The sequence below is a fragment of the Amblyomma mixtum genome, chromosome 6, assembly GCF_055824585.1.
Source record: "Amblyomma mixtum isolate Tamu chromosome 6, ASM5582458v1, whole genome shotgun sequence".
In the NCBI taxonomy this organism is placed as follows: domain Eukaryota; kingdom Metazoa; phylum Arthropoda; class Arachnida; order Ixodida; family Ixodidae; genus Amblyomma; species Amblyomma mixtum.
In genome coordinates this window covers 97389471-97413933 of record NC_143017.1, presented here as the reverse complement: position 1 = coordinate 97413933, position 24463 = coordinate 97389471, and the positions used below count along the sequence as shown (strand labels likewise).

Below are 24463 nucleotides of genomic sequence, written 5' to 3'. Positions count from 1 at the left end.
CACCATTGCCATGCACTGATATACTCCCCTCATTAAGAATGGCCGGCAGAAGAAAGGCACCTGTACACATATACCAAGTGTGTCAGGGAAGGTGCTCACTAATTAATAAAAGTATAGTTTTTGAGATGAAGAGAAACGTTTTGCGGCGTAGTAATACCATTGTAGGCGGAGGTCGAAAAACAGGCGAACCGTGCGAACTAGTAAAGTGATTAACTAAGTTCTAATAGTTAACTGCCAAGTTAGGCATCGTGGCAAAATACATTGACTCTCGAAAAGTATGCAGCCAAAGCAACCCCTCCAGTGCACGTAACTCGTCGTAATAGCCAAATTTTGTCGAGCAACGGCACCGAGGGTGATCCTGTTTTCTAAATTCTAAAAATTAATTGACATGGCTATTACTAACGGCTGGCTACAAATCTTTAACTGCTGTCGGGTTCCTGTCGGTAATAGCGGAAATCACTCTAGTAGTTGATATGATTCATCTGTTTTTTGGCGTCCGCCAACACTGGTATTACTATGCCGCAAAAAGCTCCTCGCTAGCTAAAAAAGCCTATTTTTAAAAATTAGTGATCAGCTTCCCTTAAACTCTTGGTATTCACCGCATTCACTGCACTACCTCGTACGAGGTGACACATGAGGCTATCTGTCCTTTTTTGGTTTTCTTGGAGACAGATGAGAAGTGGTCTTCGGTATATTGCTAAACGTGCTCCAATGCACGGTTAGTGAGGTCTCTGGAAAACAGACGTCTCTGTTTCTCGCGTCACGAAAATGTGCAAAAGAAAGCCAGAAGTGAAACATATGGAACGGACTAAGTTTCCACCCTGATTCTGCATCACTGTATCAACAGATTTTGTTTCCTTGTAACGATCCAGCATAGGAAGGCACAGGAAAAGTGAGCACCATGGCAAGAAAAAGAAATCAATGTATTTCGCGTTCTCAGCACGCACTGAAAAGCCAGAAGCAGGTCGTGATTGACGGTAATGCACTGGCTTCTCACTACATAGAAAATTAAAGTCCCATTTTAGGAGCCAAATTAAAAAGGTCAGCGACTGTCTGCTCTACCAGATGCAGAGAACAAATCTCCCATTTCTGCAGACACAGCTATCAAGGGAAAATATATCAAGGTTATCTTCTCCTGACACTGACTGAAGAGAAATTAAAAATAGCACTGCACGGTTGTTATATACAAAAAAATTCACCCCTCGCGGGAGCTCATTAAGGCCCTTTCTTCGAGTCAATGACCTGTGAACTGACAAACAGGACAAAAGATTAACGGCCCTACATCTGCGGATATGAGCGGGTAAGGTTAGTGTATGTTCAGAAGCCCTTTTTTAGCCTTTTTTTTATTCAAATAGCTCTCCCGCCAGAACTGACCTGCGATCATTTCCTAACGAATAGGTGATCACTGACCCGTGACGACACGCGCTGCGAACCATCATCCCATGTCTCAAGCTACTCGCAGACCTCATTTCAGAGCGTCGACATCCTGTAGACAATAACACCATAAATTTAATGATTAAAGCAGTGTGGATGCGCTGTCTGAAAGTCCACCAACCTATCGGTTTAACGACGGGTGTTGATGGTAGCAATAGAGCGAATACATAGCCAGACCTTAATAAAACCTCTCGCTTACAGTTTTGATTTTCTTTTTTTTGTGTCCAAAATTCTGTAACGTTAGTAACAATTTACTGTCTGTTGCAAAAGTTCACAACCCATGGCGCCGTTAGAATGAACGACGTGGTCGAATGTACACTTCTGCAACAGTCGGTACCTGTTTTCAGGGTTAGGAAACGTACATGTATACAAGAGCTGTACGCAAATTTCAATCGGTCCTCTGGTAAGTACAACGCAGGCAGAGTGAACGGTTGCGCCACGTTAAGCAATGTGCGTAAATATTACCTAGTAATAATGAAGAACGCAGCCTACAGCACCGCTTCAGCGATATCCCGCTGGACGCTGCTTGGTCGACCGGTCTACGAACATCGCTGGCCTCTCAAGAGATTCTGGGCAGCGAGATAGCCGTCTAGAAAGAATCGTCGACACACCAAGCTTCCGCGACCCAGAAGACGTATGGTTCAATTTCGTTGTCCCAAGAAGGCTAGCTCAATAAAACATGCCGTTAACGCCTGCATAACGCGTTTCGCTGACGTAGATTAATGGCGTACCGCCTTTGGATGCTGTTAGGGGGATCGCATTGCACGATATCGAGCTCGTGAGAAAGGACGTTAATGACAGAGAGAAATCGACGGAAGAAAAAACGTGCCCAAGGGGCTTTGTGTTACCGAACGCTGTACCTAACCCAAAAACAGCGTCAGACTGCTTCTACTCGTTCTTTAATGTTTGTATAAAAACACTTACTTGCTGCTTCTTTCTTGTAATTGTTTGTTGTCCTTGGTCGGTATACGTTGCTCTAGAGCATCTGCTTGGACTCAGCGTTACCGTAGCAAGCAACCCTGCGTGGAAATGGCAACACTAAAAAACAGTGCTTCAATACGCGAGCATAGAACACAGGAACCAGCTTTTACATGTAAGCAGAGGAGTTCGGATGAAACCAGCATTCTTGATTAGGGTAATGCAAAAATTTTGAGGTTGTACGCTATGAGGGTTGCTGTGACTGGCTATTGTCTGGAGCGGTAATATCGGAGTTTTTGGTAAGGCTTAGGCTTTAAATAAGCATTCTATTTGACGAAGTGAATACTGCGAGCACGTGAGCTGTGTTCGGATTTCGGTCTCCAGTGCAATGGGCGTCTGAAGGGTGTGAATTCAGGAGCAAAGACAAAAAAGCTAGGACAGAGTTCCTTATATCGTCCGTTACTTCGTCCGATGTGCTGCATATAACAGCACACCACGTTCGTAGATTAAAGGATTTATGGGCAGCTACTAAAAAGACTGGTTTACAGGGGAGAAAAAGGGGTAGGAGGGACATGAGCAACAATTGCACGATTTTTTTCTTTTTTACGTTATTTGCAGACAAAGAGGGGCAGTTGACGCGGCTCTAAAAAGCAATTTTTTTCACTCGTGAGAAATTTGTGAGAATTTATTTCTTCCTGCTCGATAGGGAGAGGGAATTTGATTGGCCGACAGGAAGCCTGTAGAAAGTCTTCCGTGGAAGCTTGAAGACGAGTGCAATCTTAGCTACTGTTGTTGCTGTCCGCAGACGGGAAATGCCCATACTCACTGGTGGAGATTGGTTAAGAATCTAGTGATAGCGTCAGATGTTTTGAAAAAATTTATAACATTAATATATCAAATAGCGTGCCAAAACTAGCGCTTATATATTGAACAATATTACTTGTTACATATGCTTGTAAACTTAAAATACGCAAGACTGCATTAGAAAATGAAAAGGTTAGAATAGGAGTAATTCCCGGACATCGGCAGTGAACTAAACGGAAAAACAATTTTTTTCTTCACGTGCCAGTCTCCTCTTCAGTAGCCATCGTTCTCTTGGTCTGCACACCTGTAAAAGGGAGATTACATAATCTTGTGCCCCTATCCGCCTTTCAAAAACAAACATTCTGGTCCAGCAAGTCGTGAACAAATTCATGAAAGTATGTTCAGGAAAAGGGTTCTTTTTTCCGAGCTACCTAAATTTTTTATAGTTTTCTTTTTTTCGTTCCAAGACTGCCACGTATGACATTTGTTGGGGTTAGCAATATATACAATGGGTGTCGTGGAGGCTATTTTCATGCAGGACCCTGAGCAGGTTCTGTTTATATTCCGCTGTCAACCTAACGTAGTCTCCCATCCTAGTGGCAGTGAGTCCAACGCCCTTTTGTTGTAGTGCTTGAAACTTTTGTTCCCGCGCGTGTCCATAGCAGTTCGCGAAAGTCCACATCAGCGGCCGTTGTAGAACATTTCGGGATTTTGCTCGGTCCCGCAGCATATAACGTGAGCGCAGCGCCAAGCAAAAGTTTGCAGGACGTTTGGGCTCGGAAACAAGTTGATTGTACCAGTGCATCACTACCCAGCCCCTGGTATTTATACGAGGCGATAAAGCAAGCGCGTCTTCTCATACATAAGATGTCCGGCTTGCGTGACCCAGCCGAAATAATGTCTTTTTTTTTTTTTTGCAAAGCCACATCGCGCAAGCTTTTGCTACCGACTTCACCGCGACACGCGAACATGGCGATGCACAGGACAACACGCAATCACGCGTCGTACTTGCATCCGGCCCGTGTGTCCCCTCGCTCGTGTCGTGCTGTGCGGAAGTGGGTCATCCCTGGAGTGGAGCTCGACTAAGACGCTGCTTCCTTCCGTGGTGCAGGTTGTCCCCGTATAGCCGGCCAGAGCCATCATGCTGAGTTGCCGCGCGTGGGCCGTGGCCCTTCTCGCCCTGCTCGTGCTGAGCGTCACCTCGGCCGCCAAGGGCACGCCCCAGTTCGTGCCCAACGGACGGTACGGACGCCGCAGCGTCACGCCGCCGCTCGCAGGTGAGCCGCCTATTCTTCGCTTTGCTGGGCGCGTCTCTGTACAGGGTCGATCACACTTAGAGGGAACACGGCTCCGCGGGGCTGCACACACACCGAGCACCATTGCGACCAAGCCGGTAGCAAACCCGTGCAAAGGGGCAGATCACACGAAGCACCACGTCGAGGTCTCTCTTCTCATGCGCCGCTTTGCATTGATTCATGAGCGGGTTAGACGCAGTGGCAGTCCGCAGGTGCGTGGCCACGCGGAGCCGTGTAAGTGTGATTGACCCTGTACGTGCTTGCGGACACACGTGCAGAACATGTGTACGTGTGTGTGCGTGTGTGTGCGTGCGTATGTGTGCGTGTGTGTGCATGGGCGTGCAGTACTTGGGCCCGAATTTTTAAAAAAACAGCAGCATGAGGGGATTTCTCCGTGGTATAGAGTATCGGTGTAGTATGCCGTAACCAAAAACACCCCGTTCCCGTGGTGGCCAATTAGTACGTCATACAAGCGGCCCTGGGTGGTAACGGCCACGTGGCTTGGGTAATATACCATTTTCTGTCCTGTGGTTTACGTGGCCATTCACCTGCATGTTATACACAAAGCTTAACTGTATGGCTAAACGGCTGAGTTGGTGATACATTTCAAGGGCGACAGCGTGAAAGACGCGAGTGGTAGAGGATGGAAATACGCGACAAGCGCTTTCCAGTGAAAAGTGATATGAGAGCCCGGGAGTCGGCGCTCTCAAATAGCGTCGTATCTGCGGTGATGTGGTCGAGGTGGGCTTGAGAGGTACTGCTCTCGTGAATGGTGAGGTGCAGATTTCGTAGTTCGTTCTTCGCCCCAGAAGAAGGCATTCTGTTCGGGATATATATTTTATGCAAGACGATGGGTGAAGTAAGCTTCGATCTCCAGCTAACTTCCAGGGCAGCCCACCAACGCAGAGTGATTGTGCTAGGATTGCCGTGGTCCCGGCTTTGATCCCTAGTCTACGAAGAGGCTTGTCCTCTCTCTCTATCTCTCTCGCTATATCTCTTTCTCTTTCTCTTCCTTACTTTCTGCCTTCCTTTCTCCTTCTATCTCTCTTTTGTTTTCTTTCTTATTTTCTGCATTCTTTTCTCCTTCTATCTCTATTTTCCTTTCCTTATTCCTTCTTTTTATTTCTTTCTTCCCTTTTCTTTTCTTCGAATTTTTCCTCAACTGTGTCTTCATATTCTACTTAAGCTGTGAGAATAGGGGAGAATTAAGTAGCATCACCTATTTTTCTTCATTGCGATGCCATTCGAATAAAACCATACGCTTCTTAATGAAACACTACTGTGGTGAGCAATTTTTCACTAGAAGGTAACGTTCCTTTCGAGGTTACGTAGCTAATGTAGCTTCCCTCCTCATGAGAAACTGCACTCTGTTTCTCCAATGTCTCCTTCACAGTACACACTTGCGGAAGGCGATTCTAAGAAACGAAGGAGTTGCACTCTGCCCCGTACAATCCGACGCTAACAGGTCGTTGCCAGCTATTTGCTAAAGTGTGACTGTGTTCTAAAGTGTGAACGTACAGCCAATATACATGGGCCCTCCTGCCACCGAGTTGTGTTCGAGCTGTGTCGAAAATTAACGCAATTCAAAAACATTTTACGTTAACATATAGGTACCGCTGCTTAATGCTGCTCATATTTTGTCATTTGGAACACGTACAGCCTGCTTTAAGAAATTGGGCAACGCCTGGCTAAATAAATCAACACTGCACTTTCTCAGGTCGACGACTTGGGCACCATTTGCCTGACCGTCTCATTTCAGCGAAGATGAAATGCCAGAACTTAATTCTTGCGCGCCCGTTAAGTATCTTCAAAGCGTCTTCCATTAGTCAGGGGCCTTCCCTCGATTAATCTTCGGTTCAGTCGCTTTTAGTTTCTTCCCTTTTTTTTGTTTGAAGAGCTTAAGAGGCTTAAGGCACTCTCTGCCTCACCTCGTCTAATATGCTCATGATGACATAATTAAGAACTCATGTTTTCGCAAATGAGTTTTTTTTTTACCTACCTTCGATGACCAACAACTGCACTGCATTACTTATTGCGTTTCCCCGTAAGCGTAGGCAATAACATTTTTATTAAGCATTAATCCGCAAATATGTGTAATTCAGTGACCGCATTTCTATCCCTTCAACGCTTGTACACGCAGATATAAGTATTCGTACCTCAAGTTCGTCGGCATGACGACTGATCCGCAAAAAAAAGCGCTGAGGGTGTTGCATTGTGGTTTAAAGGTAGTGTTGCCTAACGAAGCAGTGCCTACCAGACGATATACGTACCATGTCCGAATCGCACAGGCACCAGCAATCCACCAGTTACCGCTGAATTTGTATGCGTCCCCGACCAAGTTCTCGCCCCCCCCCCCCCCCCCCCCCGGAGCTTTCTGCTTGAAAAAGAGAATGTTTCTAAGGTTCTCAGACATCGCGATGAACACGCCATAAATAGGGGACGTCGGACGCTCCTTTTTTGTTGTGAAAGCAAGACTACGCCAACCAACTCGGCTCGTCGAGTGGTCGCACTTCAGCCGTATGCCGTGGCCCAGCAACGACCTTGAGCCGCCGTTGCCTAGCAACGCCGCAGCCGCGCTCCAACCGATGGCTCCGCCGTCGACGCCGCTGCCGTCGCCGCTCGCTCCACCAGATGTTCTCCGCTGGGGTAGAGGGAGAGGAGGTGTCGCCTCGCGTCGCCTCAGTGGATTCTAGCCGTTATGGAGAGCGCGAAATGGAGACAACAACGAAAGAACGAAAGGAGGAAGAGACCACGCGCTCAATTGCTTTCGCACTTCAACTATGGTTAACCAGAGCTAAACCACGGCCAACTTTTTTACTACGGACAGTCTGGTTAATCGAGCCTTCGGCGGGTCTGTAGGAGGCAACTGGTGTGACGCTGCATACTATACCAGCAGAAAAGCTGCAAGCACAGAGAGGCGATTGAGCTAGCCTTCTGCGGCGCCAATTTGCGTCATCATGGCTACACAGAGATGTGGGTTTGTTTTCTAATGGAGCTTTTGCTGGAAAAGGATTGAAAAATAGAACCTGACTTATTCAACAAAAGTTAATTGTTGAAAAAGAATATTTTTGTACTCCTTTTTGGCTTGTTCTCAAAAGCACTCCAAAAGCAACCTTAAGTTTCATTTTAGTAGCACAGTAGCCATGACGATGCAAATTATAATCACGTAGCCCGAGCAAGACTGGCGTAGTCAGAATTAGTACGCGCTATATACTTCCATGGCACTACAGTGAATATACCGCTCCCGTAAGATGAGTCTAGGCTGTGTACCTTCTAACATATGTTGTTTACTTAAGGGCTCTAGTAGTTAGTGAAAAACGCTATTGGAGGCGCGTACCACTTTGACTGAAACGGGAAAGGCTTAAATCATCGTTGCCAGTTACTGTCCATGCCTGGTGCTACGATCCTCAGTGCGTCCACGTGCTTGGCGGCAGCAGTGCAACGCCATCTGGTGGAGCTGGATGATTCCATCAGCATGCGTCCCCAAGATGTGAAGCGCAATGTTGGTTTGATGTCCTAGCACAAAGGGCACTAGACTGATGAGAACGGCTGCTTCATGCGGCCGAAGGAGACGGGAAGAGGTCAGCTAAACGCTTCGCTAACGACATATAAGATGAGCGATGGACTTCACACAAAACACGCGTACAATCTGGTCGAAACCGAATCAGAATGCAAGACCTCAACGTGATATGCTGCTCATGCAAACCATTCCATGGTGTCACCTACCCTCGGTGACAAGATACATCAAGCTTTAATATATAGCCGCGTTGGGTTTGGTTCACGGATCCGCGCTGCTTGGAGGCGCAAGAGGACCAAGCACACGGAGGCTGGGACGAACGACAAAAGCAAGACGAAGCGCCAACTAGCAGCTGATTTTACAAATGATTCTGCGGTTATTTAAATATGACAATTAAAGAAAACGAGGATAGGAAGAAAGCGGAGCAGAACACACACGCATAGAAACCCAAAACGTCACCGCATGAGCACGACTTACACTCGCTGACATTAAAAACATGAGGAGGAATAAGAGGGAAAAAAACAGGAGGGAAAACCCATATCACATCATTTCTTTCAGGTATTCCAAGTCTTCCGTATACTTAGCGATATTGAAGGTGCAGTCACGCACTTGTCTTCCTGGGCCAACATGAACGATTCAATAATTTGTTTCTTTTTTTTACACCCTGACGACCGCACTCACATGCGTTCTGTCAAATAAAGGTGCACAAAGCTAAAGGTAACTTGAACAGCGCATAGCGAGATCGCCTGACTGGCTTACTTGCTGGCAGGAATATCTGTGCTCGCGTAAGCGTGCGCTGTGGTTACAGAAGCAAAAATGATAGCGCACATGAGAGGCAAAAGAGAGCGACAAATTACGGAAGTGTTCACGATGGCCTAGGAAGGAACGTGCATCATTGTTCCTTCAATATCCCTAAGTACGGAAGAGTTCGAACACCCGAAAGGAAGGATTTGAGATGAAAATTTTTATGTACTATTTTTTTTTTCGTTTTTCGTATTTTTCACGTCAGCTCGGGGAAATCAGGCCCACGTGATGAAGTTTTGGCTTGTGCTCTGCCGCGGATTTCCAGCCATTCATTTTTTTCGGTCACCATATTTAATTATCCGCAAACTCGTGAACAGACCGAGTTGCTACTGCTCTATTAGTCTTGTCTCTGTCGTTCATCCTAACTTTCGTGTGCTTGATCTCGTGCGTTCAAGCGTTCAAGCAGTACGGTTCTCCCCTATGGCCTAGCTGGAGGGTCTCCATCGAAACGCTACTCGGGATTCGTTCCCGCCCACTTGGCTGCAGCGGCCCAAAACCTTGAACACTGAGATACCACGGCTAGTCAGATAATCCCGTGCCACCAGATTTTCGCTTCCTAAGGGTGCGCAAATATTCGGAATTGTCGAAAAGCAAATCGAATATCACTATATTTCATTCGCTGAACGCATTAAAAGCCGCACATTCAAAATTATCTGCAACGAATCAAATCTGTTATAATTTTTTGGAAGAGTTTTCTAATAATTGGCACGAAGTTCGAATAGCGAACGCCGTATTTTTTTTTTCGACCTCTGTTTCACAAACGCGGCCGACTTCGACGACCCACAGCAAGCGGCGACGACCTGTCTCGGCCGATCAAGGGTTCAGCGCCGCGATGTGGTCTATTCGTCGGTCTATAAACATGGCCTTCAAAATTGGGCGAAGCGACAAGGTTCAGCCAGGTTTAGAAAAACCCTACCTTCATGCCCCATATTCGAGGCGATGCCTTAATCCCTCGTACCTCTCATCAACTGAAATTTCGCGCTAGTTTGCTCGCTGCTGTCAATAGTAGCAAAAAATAATTTTCCTCTGCGTATCACATCTTTTTGCGCGCCCCTTAGCGGAGACCAGCGTTGAGCCTTTCGACATTTACACCTGTTTTCCACGACATATAGCACCACCTTTAACTGCTCGCTGTTTCGCGCAAGTATTCGTTTTTTTTTTTAAGATTACGCGCACAGTCGCAAATAATCGCACAAAATATTCGATTCAGTGTTTAGGTGTCCAATTCGAATTCTATTAAGATGGAAAGCTAGTCTACTCGTTTTCAGTAAATGGGACGAAGAGGTGGAGCGCGCTGGGGTTTCCTAAAGTAAGAGAATACTTAGAGACAAATGTCTCGGTGGCAAAATCTTACTTCGTGGCTGACACACTTCATCATCGTCAGCCTAACTACGTTCAGTGCAGGACAAACACCTCTCCTGCTTACCTCTAATTAACTGTGTCGTGTGCCAGTTGCGATCATCTTATCCCCACAAACTTCCTAATCTATTCACCCACCTGACTCGCAGTCGCCCCCTGCTACGTCAGATAAAGAAGGAATCCATTCCTTTATCTCAAGGTTCCTTAGGTTATCCGCCCTCCATAGCATACCACCTGCCCATGTCCATTTCTTCTTATTCATTTCATCAACAGTGTCGTTAATTCGTGTTTGTACACTGACCCACTCTACTCTCTCCCTGTCTCTTAACGTTACACCTGAAATGTCCCTCCCATAGCCTGCTGAGTTGTCCTTGATTTCAGTTCAACCTTTTTCTTCTGTCTCCACGTTTCTGCTTTACAGGTAAGTAACGGCAAGACAAAGCTCTTGTGGCTTTTCTCTTGAGGCATACTGGTAAGCAGCTACTCATGAGCTGAGAGCACATGCCATATTCACTCCATCCCATTCATACTCTCCCAGCTATTGTCTGGATCTGCGGTCACAATCTACCACAGGTATACGTGCTCTCTACCATATCTGCGGCGGCTTGTATGTAACATTTGTATGTAACAATTCATGTTGGCGAACACAGCAGAGGACGAAAGACTAAAAGGATAGGTACACAGAGCGTACATAACGCCTTTAAACTAAAGCGACCCACAGACGGGGAAGCGGGGATCTCCGCGGGGATCTCCCCAGGGAAGTAGCGGTAAGGATGGGATATAAGAGTGGGATATATGGTTGTCAGGAAATGAATTATGGGAATGTGGACAGGAATGGGGATTTGTACAGTTGCCGACATAATCACGACGCTGATGACAGAGACAGCGGTGCTGAGGGATTGGATGTCTCGTATAGATAATGAAAGAGGAAATAAAGAAAGCCTCACAAGCAATGCAAAGTATACAAGAGGCAAATGAGGATCAAGTAACAGTAGATCTGTTGAAGGATGGTGGGGACACTGGTCTAGAGGGCTCCTCACCCTGTATATGCAATGCCTCACTACTGCAAGCGTACCGAAAGCTTGGAAGCGTACCGGAAGATTGATTAGTTTAAAGGCATTGTGCACGCCCTGTGTACCCCTTCTTTTAATCTTTCATCCTCTGCGATGTTTGCAAACATGGATTATTACCAACTCGTCCAGCTGACTGTACTGCTAAGTTTATCGGTCTGCAATTTTTTCAATTCATTTACATCCCGTTTCTCATGGATTAAGCAAATTTTATTGTTCTTCCAAGCTTTCGGTATGCTTGCAGTAGTGAGGCATTGCATATACAGGGTGAGGAGCCCTCTAGAACAGTGTCCCCATCGTCCTTCAACAGGTCTACTGTTACTTGATCCTCACCTGCCTCTTGTATACGTTGCATGGCTTGTAAGGCTTTCTTTATTTCCACTTTCATTATCTATATGAGACATCCAATCCTTCAGCATCACTGTCTCTGTCATTAGCGTCGTGATTATGTCGGCTACTGCACAAATCCCCATTCCCATCCGCATTCTCATAACTCATTTTCTGACAACTATATATCAAACCCTTATACCCCATCCTTTCCGCTACTTACCAGGGGAGATCAGGGGAGTCTCCCCGGGCCCACTCCCTCGGCTGTGGGTCGCTTTAGTAGCACTTCCAGATTAATTTCTTTCCCCCTTCGGGTGACAAAATCCCGATTGCCCACAGGCCACGTCTTTTACTTTACAATTGGGATTATACCCGCGATACTTTAGTGGTGCGGGAGAGGCTCATATTCTCTTATTCATTTTGCATGCCTCAGTCTACAATACATATGTACAAATCTGCATAGAATTTCTCGGATACTTTACATTTTGTCCATATTGGCAATACCACTGCCCTCTTTGTCTAATTGTACGTACATCAGATTTTCTCCATTGCTTAACCTCCGCCTGACCGCTTTTATGCGACCGTTGTTCTTTAGAACATGCTCTACACGGCTGTTTCAATACGCATATTACTTCCTGGGCTAAAATTCGAATAATAATCAATTACCTTAACAACGAGATAACAAACGCTATAATAGCGCATGAAAGGAGGCGCTGTTAGTCTAGGAAATGGGGCATCAGCGAACGACGGCGTACCGCTCAATTGATCCACAAGGATTGCTTACTGAGCTGATATGAGTGCCGACTCTGAGCCCAGCCATGCCTCTTATTCCTTTTCTCTATATTGGTGCATCCGAATAATTTTGGCGGCGGCGGTCGTTTTTCCATTCGTGCGCCCTGTGCATTGAACTGCCGATGGCGTTAGAAACGCGGATCGCGAATTCAGCACAGACGAACGGATTACGCGAGTAAACGCGATTACCTGGCCGTCAGCTGCCTTGGTCTAGACACGTGAGTTTTCCCAGGAGATCTTTATATTTTCCCGAAAATATGCAGATGAGACGAAACAGATCTATGCCGTCGTTCAACTAAAATTGAACACCTATTCCCGCCGTCCAGATTACTCCAAGAAAAAATCTCTAAATGAGAGATGTGGTGCATTGCGATGGTGCGTTTCTGCTGAATGAATGAATGAATGAATGAATGAATGAATGAATGAATGAATGAATGAATGAATGAATGAATGAATGAATGAATGAATGAATGAATGAATGAATGAATGAAAAACTTTTACTGCTCTGCAGATGTAGTAGCAAGCGTGGTAGCTAAAACCCCTGGACTTGCCCCTACGGTTGCTGCGGTGATAGAGGGCCGGTCGATCAGTCTACATTGATGCTTCAGGTGATCGCTAGACAGTAAACCGACGATAGGGGCTAGCTGATATAGCATTCTTGCAATAAAAGTGCGAACTTTGAGAGAACTACACAGAGACGACGAACAGAACGACGAAACAGAACGAGAGCTCGTTCCGTTCGCCGTCTTTGGGTCATTCTGTCAAAATTAACGCTTCCATTGCAAAAAAAAAAAAAAAAAAAAAACGCTAGAAAGCACTGCCTCCCACGCCTCCGTTGAGGCGTTTGGTATGTGAGGTACTTCCGTTATATGTTGGCAGCCCCATGTTGTGATAAAGAGTTGATCGATACCCTCACCAAGGGCAGGTGTCCCGGTACAGGATCATCATTTATTTTCCCTTAATGGCCCCGTTGGGGCATTACATAGGAGGCGGGGAAAGGGGGGGGGGGGGGGACAGATGGTAATAACGGGTCACAAAAAATAATAAAAATTAGTTACATAAAAACTAATATAAATAGCAAGCACAAGTTGACACAGCATGATTATGGAAATAAAACAGCTGAAACAGAGAAACGCAACATAAATGCCTCAAGACATTCACAGCGACCCACGCTTCAGAACGAGGGGCACAATGATCGTCAGGCCTGAAAACCTACCAGGCGCTGACTCGCTTCTTGAAGGCTCGGCGCATGCGTGAAAGAATGTGGCTATATTGCACGCACGTCCTTGACTGACGTCCTTGATTCTTACTTCCCTGGATTCTTTACGTTCACTCCTCCACCTCCCACCCCCCTCGCACTCCTCAGGGCTGGGCAGCCAATCGGAACCTTCTGGTTAACTTTCCCGCCATCTTCTTCTCTCGCTCACTCTTCCATCGACTTAAACAGAAGTCAAAGCGGTGCCTTTTCTAAGTCAATACCCGAAACTCAGCCTTCAGCCATAAAAAATTGAACGAAGCGAACGAAGCGTTATCTTTTGCTTTGTTCGGTCAATTTTCAGCTATTAGTGTTTTCATTTCTTGATTATATTTTTCTCCTTCTTTTATTTCCTTTAACTACTGCAGGTTACAATATATTTGTACTGACATGCTTAGCTTATGATTTTAATTTCCTCGGCAATTTGTTTCAGGAGCCCCAAGGTTGACCTTCGAGACGCCTGTCTTTTTCCTAACATTTGTGACCTTATTCTTGAAAAAAAAAAAGATAGCAATTTCAACTTTGAAAGCCAAACGAGAACAACAAACGGCCGGCCTGAACTGTGCATTATACAGCAGGAGCAACCGGACGCCCCATTTGTCCGAACTAACCGTACACTGTCGTCGGTCAGGTGGGGCAGCGCGCCGACGTGACGCAAACCTTCATCGCCTCAGGCAGATTCATCTCGGGACCTGCTTAATTGCGCCGGACTCGGCGACGTCTTAACGAGCACCGCCAAAAGGCGTCCCTCTAGTCACTGTCCCAGTCGTCCACTCTTCCGTCGCCAGAAATGGCGACACGCAATTAGCTCGTCCGTAACAAACGCCAAGACAGGAGTGTCCCATTTTCTGCATTTTTTATTACTTTGCTATGAAGTATGTTGTGTCATTACGTCGGATGCGTGCGCATTTTTCTGGGCCTCGGTGCTATTTATATAAGAAGGCAAAAGGGTTGCGAGGAGGTTCGTTGCGCAAATTGGAAACAAGCACAGCCGCGAGCAAATCTGCGTTTGTGGCGGTATCCATCCGAATGTCGATGCAGGCGCAGTCACTCTCCCTGCGGCCCTAGGGTTTAGAGATAACAATGGTGATGTGAACGAATCACCTCTTATCATCATCAGCAGCAGCAGCAGCCTGACAACGCCTACTGTAGGGCAAAGGCCTCTTCCATGTCCCTACAATTACCCTGTCCTTTGCCAGCTGCAGCCACCGTATCCCCGCAAACATCTTAATCTCATCCACCCACCAAACTTTCCGCCACACCCTGCTACGCTTGCCCTTCCTTGGAACCCACTCCGTTAGTTACCCTTAAGGAACAGCGGTTATCTTGCCTTCGCATTACATGCCCGGCCCAAGCCCATTTCTTCCTCTTCCATTACAGAGACATGAAGTTTCTTCGATTTGGCTTGCACTGGCTGCACCAGTTCTGATAACTGCCACCAACGTGCAGCACCAGTTCAAGTGCAGCGGCGATACCAGCAACACCAGCGCTGCCAAAGCGAGGACACAAATGGGAGAGGCCTTTGCCCTGCAGTGGGTGTAGCCAGGCTGATTACGGTGATGATGATGTCATTAACCCGCGTTTTTTCCCTCGCCCACTCTGCCCATTTCCGGTCTCTTAACGTTACACCTATCGTTTTTCTTTCCATTGCTCGCTGCTTTGTCCTTAACAAGCTGTACCCTTATTGATGGTTCTAAAGCATAGAGGTGACATATGGTTAGAAGTGCAGAATTTAAAATGTATTTTAAGAAAATGGCAAACTAATGACTGATTTATTATATCGTTAAAGAAATATAACGAAAAAAAGCCATCATGGTGGCACCTACCACTATCCTGTTTCAGAGGAGACACTTCTATATTCCACCCAGCCACCTCTCCAGCCATCCATCCAGTCATTGATTATTATACGCTGTAGAGTCTCTCATTGCATTTAGATCGCAGAACGATTTAAGATGATGGCTGTATCGAAAAAAGCAGAGGTTTTCGGAAGCATAAAGGTGTATCGGAGCATTAAGAGTACTTTCGCAAACAGTTCACTAGCAGACTCATTTCGTAAGTAAAAAGTCCGAATGAACACAAGGGACGGGAGTTGAGAAGGTGAAGAGACAAGCGCGCTTTCCCCTCTTATTCCCTGTCTTCTGCTTCGCGCTTTTTTAATTATAAAATTGCCAATATTAATGGCATATGGCCACGTTGGAAGCATCCACCACAATACGAGTGGGCCCTGAAGTCCTAGGGTGGATGAGAAGGATCGAATCGGCGAGGACTTTTTCAGCCGTGAAAGCAGCCTCAGCTTCGGGAAACCAGGAAATTGCGGAGGAGGAGGATTTGATTGTTCGAAGGTCGGTCATGGGGTGAAGAAGCTCGGCGCAGTGCGGGATAAAGCGCCGGGAAAAATTCACTAGGCCCAGGAACACGCGGAGCTTGCGTTGGGTAGTGGGCACTGGGAAGTCATTAACAACTTTGACGTGAGAAGGCAAAGGACGAATTCCCTGCGCCGAGATGTGATGGCGCAGGAACTCGTGCCCAGAAAAGCCGAAGACACCCTTCTGGACGTTGACGACCAAGCCAAATTCTTGGAAGCGTTGAAAGAGTTCCCGGAGGTTACGCTCGTGATCTTGGGGAGTACGAATTGCGACGAGAATGTCGTCGATGTAGGCAAATACAGCCGGGAGTCCGCGCGTCACCTCAGCAATGAATCTTTGAAAAGATAGGACATGCACACGTACTCAAACAGGCCGAAGGGTGTAGTGATGGCTGTCTTCGGGATATCGGCCGCTTCAACGGGGGCATTTGATGGTACTCTTTGACAAGGTCCATTTTACTAAAAGATCTTGCATCCCTCCAGATTACCAGTGAAGTCTTGAAGGTGTCCAAGGGGATAACTGTCATGGACAGTGTGAACGTTGAGAGCCCTTTAGTCGCCGCACGGACGCCAGTCACCCGGTTCTTTCTTGGGAATCAGGTGGAGCGGTGAGGCCTTAGTGCTGTACGAAGGGCGAATAATACCCTGCTGGAGCATGTGGTCGAATTTCTGTTTAGCAACCGCCAGACGTTCACCGAAGAGGCGGTGCGGACGAGCTGTGACGGGTGGACCACGCGTGACTTTGTGATGGGTTATACCATGCTTGAGTGGCTGGTGGAGATTACAAGGCCTCGTGACCTCAGGAAAGCCTGCGAGGACTTGGGCGTGCGGGCATGATGGGATCAGCGTGCGGATGACAGTGGAAGCGACAGCCGATATAACGCCAGTGATGGAAAGGCGCGTCCTACTGTCGATGAGACGATGGCGACGCATGCTGACGTCCAGTGACGTCCGATGGCACTGGGGATCGAACCAAGCACCTCCCGAATGCGAGGCGGATGCTCTACCACAAGGCCACGCTTCGGTAAAAAAAAGGGCCACAAGTTGGGCTTCTAACGCACGAGGCGGATTTAAGGTTGCTTGGCGGCAGAACTTATCTCTGATCCGTCAAGGCAACTTTGGTCTAAGACCCTTTTCCCAAGCATCTCACCCTAGAAGAGCCGAGCACCAGGTCAGGGGAAATCTTGTACCCATTAAAGAAACCGGTGGGTACCCGGCGGCACTGGGGATCGAACCCAGCACCTCACAATGCGAGGCGGATGCTCTACCACAAGGCCACGCTTCGGTGCAACTGCGGTGCCTGGAAGTCGGATCCGAGAAAGGGTTGATGGACGTCGGCGACGATGAAGACCCATCGAAACGTGCGCCGCAGGTCAAGGTCCAGAGTGAGGGACCGGCGACCATACGTGGCGATGGAGGTTGAGTTGACCGCACGGAGAGTAAATCCAGGTGACTTGGAAGTACGCTCAGCCTTGGAGGACGGCTGTACGCTGACTTCAGCACCAGTGTCGACGAGGAAACGCAGGCCAGAAATGCGATCCATGACTACGAAAAGGCGGCCAGGGTGAAGGGCGAGGTCAAATGCCGCCGTCAGTGATCTCGGAACATTTCCCACCAGCTGTACGGTGGAGTACATTGGCGGGCGCGGTGTTGAAAAGTGCGATGATACCAGCAAATACCCTGACTGCGGGGTCTGGAAGAGCGCGGACCTCTCGGCGAAAACAAACGGCGGTGAGGACTTGAGGAGAAGCCATGCTGGGCATGAGAGAACGTCCGAAGGGCATCGAAAGAAGCGGCCAGCTGGTCGATCCGGTTCTCTAATCGTGAAATGACAGAGGACTCTGGTGGAGAGGAGGGGGCGGCGAAGGAAGGAGAAGTAGCGTCGTGGACTCGATCAGCTAGCTGGGCGAGGCTGTCAAGGGTCAAGTCCCCCGCAGCAGCCAAGACGAGACGGGTAGACTGCGGCAAACGCTGCAGGAAGAGCTCCCTCAACATTGCGCCGTACGAGTCGGCGTTGCAGACGGGCAAGATACGCGTCAATTTATGCCTTATCTATGTCGTTATACGTGCGAAACTAAACAATGTTGTTCATTTAATTTCATTTCTAAAGATGCCTTACCGATGTGAAGCACAAAGGCAGTATAGCAGTTAAGTACTGCAGCGCATTCTGCATAGTCGAAGATTGGTTTCAAACAATTTTCCAATCAACCTGGATAATATTTTTCTTCCCTTTCAGCCCCCTTCAATGTGCTGCCAGAAGCACATTATCCTAATGCTTCCCCGTCAGTAGCAGAGCTTCCAAGTCAATTTTTTAGGTCACATAACCTTTCCGAGGATTCGTATCACCTTCCATAGCGTGCCACATAATACCACGACCGCGAGCCATTGTCAACTCTAAGTAACAAGCGAGGTTATTGAGATATCTATAATTAATACGTGTTAGTGAAAGAGTTTAATGCTAGACATCCACGGAGAAAACAAGGGCACATTCGTTAAAAGCACCGTACTATGAACCCAGCTCCGTAAATGCATTGAAGCACTCTTGCAAGCTGAAAAGAATGCTAGCTGGTGTTGTCCGATACGGCATAATAGAACGGCTACATTAGAACTTTGATGCTCTGATTAGTAACTCTTGATAGACTACAAAAGACGTGAGTAGAAAGTTTTCCCTTCTGTCTTGCTGAGTGTCCGTCCTGTGTAGGTATGAGCCATAATTTGCGACCTCTGTATGATGTACTGATAGCCTCTGGCGTCTTTCCGGAACACTTGCACAATGCTGTGCAAGGGGACACGAGCTTTTCTCTGCCCATAACAAAGGCTTTCACTTCATGCAGGACGAGCACACACAGATGGAGGCATAATGTAATAGCACTTGCTTTGGATAAGCACATCGATGTAAAACGCGAAATGGCTTCTGGCCAAGCATTCTTCCTTCTTTATTCTCCTTTACTCAATCTCCTTTAATTACAGATTCAGGTATTGAGCATAACCATCGCCATCATTTATTAGCCCTTGAAGAGCCCTAGAGTGTTGACACATAAGGTAGAGGGGAGGGCAGGTTTTTAGATATCACCACAAAACACGCGAAGGTAGAACGGTTTCGGTGCCGTAGGTAACAGGCTTAAAATGAAAAGGAACATATACAGCTGTTATACTGCCGCAGCAAACTCCCCTACGAGATCTCTTTCTCTCTTTCTTCTTTCACTACCACCTTCCTCCCTACCTTCACGACGCGGTTGAGGTGTACACTGAGGAGTGCGACAGTTACTGCGTCTTTCATTTCGTGGAAACCAATTTCCAGCACCACAATAAAAAGTGAAAGGCTAAAGTAGACCATGTCAAATATACAAATAAGCTATTAGTGATTGCCGGAATTTACAATAATAACAACTGGTTATGAGGAAAGGAAAAACGCTACTACTTAATTTGGGATGGACACATGGGTGGCTCCGTGACATAAGAGGTGAAAGAGGGGGTGAAAAAAGAGAGAAGATGTCGCCGTAGTGGAGGGCTCTGTATTGATGTCGACTCCCTGAGGCTTCAGCTTGCACTGACATCGCGCGGTACGCGGGTCTCTAGCATTTCGCCTCCATCGAAATACGGGCGCAGCGGCCGGGATTCGATCCAACGACCTCACGACAGCGTTCTGCTCTTGCCGCAGCCTATCACGCCTCGTGTTAAACTGCAGCGCACTCTCGCGCTCCGCATTGCACATCGTTGTCTTCAACTTCCATCTACAGCGCGAACAGATCAGATCAGCTTGACCTCAATCAGAGCTTAATCTTAGTATATTATTGTCGCCAGACGTGCTGACGAGCCAGAAACGCAAAACCGTGGGCCAATCAGGCTAAACACATGCTTTCGCACGTCTACTAGGTTTAATTACGTTGAAACCTAATTTCACATTTCATCTACGTTTTGTCTTCATCGAGCCAAACGCTAACCACTGAGCCGCCGTAGTGGGTCCCGTATTTAGAAGGATCGCCTCCTATGGCAGTTCGGCTAAGGAGTGAATTCCATTCTTGAAGTACCAACTATCGGTTTTGTAAGAAAGCTAATATCATAGGCACTGAGCTAAGGGGTGTCACATCTAAATTAGGCAAAGCGAGGCACACGGGTAAGTACGGCGAGCAGTGAGTATGGGTTCGGTGCGTGCGTGCGCGCGTCCTCTTTTTTTTTTTGTCCTTGTCCTTGCCTCCTTTCTGTATTTTTTTTATTTTACTGCCTAGCTTCCAGTTCACTCACAGAGTGTGGGAGATGGCGAGGAAATTTTCTTTCTCTCTCTCTATCTCTACCTCTCTCCTTTGTGACTGAACAAGAACCACACCTTACTTTGAATACGCTAGAGCCAATAAAGTTTTTCACTCAGTAAAATTTTATTCCCTGCGCTCTCTTTCCCGGCCTCTCTCTCTCTCTCTTCGCCTAACTCAGGTGTGTCCAGAGACCTGACAGTGAACTTCTTCGGCGACGCGAGCATATCCTGCGCCTACACGGGGTTCGCGGACATATACAGGTGTTCCAGGTGAGTCGCCCGTTTTCCCTTCTCCCATTTGACAGCGATGACGCAAAAAGACAGTCAATAACGGGTGCGCGAGGTTTCAACCGCGCCTGCAGGCATCTTTACAAAACGTGATCCTGCACGATACCCGCATATCATGTCTCCCAGATTTAGTCTGCCTTGAGCTCTTAAGCACGTCACGAGCATGCGCTTGAGCAGACGGCAGTCATTGGTCCAGGAGTAATTTTGATGCGAAAGCTTCACTACAGAGACCTCGGGCTTTAATCGCGGACCGTGCGAATTTGACCTTCAGCTGATTTAGAGGTCAAACCATGAAAAAGAGAAAGCGAAATTGAATCAATATCCATGACTGGGAGTCGAACCCGCAGCGGCGCGAACAGATCTCCTTTAAGGGCCGCTCGGAGAGACCACTGCGCTATCGCCGCAGCCAACACGCCTCAAGTTGTTGTTGGAAGCCTTAGTGGCATGGCACATACCCACGACGGAGGATAGGCCAGGGTTCAGTGAGCCTCAAGTTAAACTGCACCCACACTCTCGCGCTATGCCTTGGAGAGCGTCGTCTTCATCAACTTCGATCTGCTCCGTCTCGCGGCCCTGCCTGCTCACTGTCGTCTTCTACGCAGCACAAATCCGTGCGTTCTTTCCGATTCGAATCTAGTAAACATTCTGTGTAATTTCTGTTGTCGTTTTTTTCTTTTTTTTTAGAAATATAGAAGTTGAAAGCCCCTACATTGCTAAAACTTCGCAATATTTAGGATAACGGTACTGCCTTAACAATGGCAGAGAGTAACGTGAGCAAGTTACGTACTACAATGAAATATGAGACCATTCAGGAATCCTCTTCGCATTAGCCTCGTAAGTGGTGCGGTATGATGTATGGAGGACAGGGTTTGTCCTGCAGTCGGAGTAGTCAGGCTGATGACGATTACAATGATGGTGTGTGGTGTTTAACAGCCGAGAGCTGCACATGGGCTATGAGAGACGTCATAGTGGAGGGCTCCGAATTGACTCCGATCCCAGCCCCGCCGTGGTGGCTCAGTGGTTACGATGCTCGGCTGCTGACCCGAAAGACGCGGGTTCGATCCCGGCCGCGGCGGCTGAATTTCGATGAAGGCGAAATTCTAGACGTCCGTGTACTGTGCGATGCCAGTGTACGTTAAAGAACCCCAGGTGGTCGAAATTTCCGGAGCCCTTCACTACGGCGTCCCTCATAGCCTGAGTTGCTTTGGGACGTTAAACCCCAATAAACCAATAACTCCGATCCCATGAAATTCTTTAACGCGCACTGGTATCGCGCAGCATGTATGTGTCTTTTGAATTACCTATCCGGCGAAATGCGGAAGTCGCGGCCTGGCATATCGATCCAGCATCCTTGCACTCAGTAGCCTAGCTATATGCCACTAAGACACCACAGCGGGTAGTCTTGCGATTGCGTGCTTTCTCCAAGCACACAAATGTTAAGACGGCAATGACGAACTCAGTGAGATTCAGATGATACGCGCAACATTTCAGACACAGAAGAACAAAGGGTTACATGGAGCAGCTAACACGATAAGAAGACTACCTAATCTTTTTTTTTTTTTTTTTGCCAAGATAATCTTGAATTTAGAGGGTCAGTACAAAGCCGCCATTATTTCACACTTCTGAAGTCGGTCAGGAGAAAAATCAAATAAGCTATTTACTTGTTAACGGAACTCAGCTTTTTACAACAGCAGCAGCTAAGTGTAAATTTTTCGGCGTTACACTGTTCCGAAAAGTCAAGCGCTCTGTACAGTGGCATTTTGTGCGTAGGGGTCCCACTGCTGGCCACGTACATAATACTAGCTGTAGCATTGCGTAGCATTGCATAGCATTGTTATTAGCTGTTTTTTAGTCTGCCTTACATACAATGCTACAGCCTGTGCAAGTTACGAAGAGCTGTTACCAATGTAAATAATTTCATTTCTTCTCCGACTGTTTACCTTACTAGCCGTCGCCCTTACCACGCAACCGACGGAGCAGAACGAATACAGCACACGTTAATCAAATGCAAGTGGAGGCCACGCGTCGAAACAAGTTCTGACGACGAACACTCGTTTTCCCTTTTTGTTCATCCTTCTACGCCCTGCGGCAAGACGGCAGACAACGATTCTTTGTGTTTTCCACTTCCGCTGTGCAGGCCGCGCGTATCGAAGATAACCCTGTTGTGTAGCTTCGCGGACGGGACGACCGTAACTGGCAGGCTGCCCCCACGGGGGACTCTGTTGGCTGAAAGGCGGCACGCCCAGTGGCTTGAACGCCGAACGCGGTGTGCCGACGGCGGGCGTATACAGACGCTTATGATGATTGAGGAGCAACCCCCTTCCACCCCCGTGCTGCCACCTATAGTAGGGGCATGGGCGCTGCCGCAGTTTATCGGTTCAAGGTACTACGCCATTGCTGTAATTACCATGGCCGCAAGAGAGACGACACGGGTATGGCTCTTTTCCTTCTCTCTCTCTATTCAAAGCGGAGAGGAGGTGGACGAGGGGAAGAAAATTCATAGCAGTTGGCCCTATGCGACTGATCTCCGAAAAAATGGTCTGTTTACGCCCTCAGTCATGAATGGAACGAGAAAACGAGTACTTCTTATCTCAGCAGCTATTTTGTAAACCTTCGTCAGCGGGAAGCTATATGTGAAAAAAAAAAATATACCAACTTTAAATCTAGCACTCATGCGATTCGGTACAATTTTGCCATGTACCATAGAAATTTGGAACTCTCTTCCTGAGGTGCATGTAATCTCTTCAAAGGAATTTTTTATGTTCTTTTTATGGTTATTTGTCTCTGCTTCGCGCGTTTTATCTCTCCTCCTTTCACTGCCTCCTGTAAGTGAAAGCAAGTAAAATTAATTAAAAATAACTTGATCAAAATTCGCAGCACAACGTCTGTGTGAAAGCTTCCTGTTTTGGTTGGCGATACGCTTTTTTCTGCTCTTGCAAAATTTGTCTCGGCTGCATATTTCGCTGCAAGCAACCAAGAGGTATTTATCTACGTTTCCAAAGCACAGTAAAGCGAAGACAAGACTTGAAAAGGTGCGATAAGCGATGATACGATATCTATGCGGAGTGACTCCCCATGACCACTGCCAACAATAGCGAGGCGAGAGCTTCATTATCTGGACAGGAAAACAGACTCCTCTTGCTCTTGCACATACGAACACCTCTGGCTGTGGTCACCTTAGACTAGCGTTCTCAACAATGCACATTACAGGAGGTTTCCATGAGGGTAGACTCATTACCGCGATCGTTAATAATGCTTTAGGGTCGATCGATGCTGCTTTCTGCTGCTTGCTCAATACGTTTCGGCGTGTATGTCTCCTTCCATTCAGTAGATTCCGTGCAGCACGACCAAGGCGAGAGTGTGGAAAAAAATCAATCACTGCACAACAGGCAGATGTCTCGCATTTCCGTTATCCTCGCTATCACCCTCATATTTAGGCGAGCAGATAACAGGATAAATATATATGGTGCATATAAGATCAATCGCTCAGTACGTCGTCATCCTCACAGTTTTGAAAGGAGAGACTGTGGTTATCAGGTATTCAAGCTATCTAGTGACTAGTTGAGTGCGCCTGGATACTAGATGGATAACTTTCTTTGTGTGTGCACTTGTGTGGTGTGCGAGATGACGTTACCCCAATACAATTTTTCCAACTCATGGCTTCAGCCACAAAGGAGGCCACGTCGGTGATGGTGGTGAAGGTGATTGTGTGTATTTAAAGGTGGGATTAACCTTGCAGTAGTTCGTCGGCAATCGTCTCCGCGCAGTTACTTAACCTATTAGTAGTCCGTAAGGTCAGTGTCCTTTGAAACTGCTCCCCGATAATTTATGCGACGGTCTTCCGACAGCTTTAGTGTGCATTCATCCGAGCGAAGACATTTTACTCTAATGTAAGGCCCTGAACAGCACAAGAGCCATTAAAAACACTTCGGTCGCTTTGTGCACAGAGAACGTCGGCTCATACCTGTTAAATTCATTTTTAT

The 24463-nt window shown here is 47.2% G+C and overlaps 1 protein-coding gene across 1 annotated transcript in view; it reads left to right on the top strand.

Moving 5' to 3' along the window:
- The window catches only part of LOC149339786 (RYamide neuropeptides-like), a 70236-nt gene that overhangs the window by 30157 nt on the left and 15616 nt on the right, over nucleotides 1-24463 (top strand). The window contains exons 2-3 of the mRNA XM_089550574.1: nucleotides 4268-4433; nucleotides 20372-20462. Coding sequence (XP_089406700.1) covers nucleotides 4298-4433; nucleotides 20372-20462 — 227 coding nt within the window. The 5' untranslated portion in view covers nucleotides 4268-4297. The remainder of the gene's footprint in view (nucleotides 1-4267; nucleotides 4434-20371; nucleotides 20463-24463) is intronic.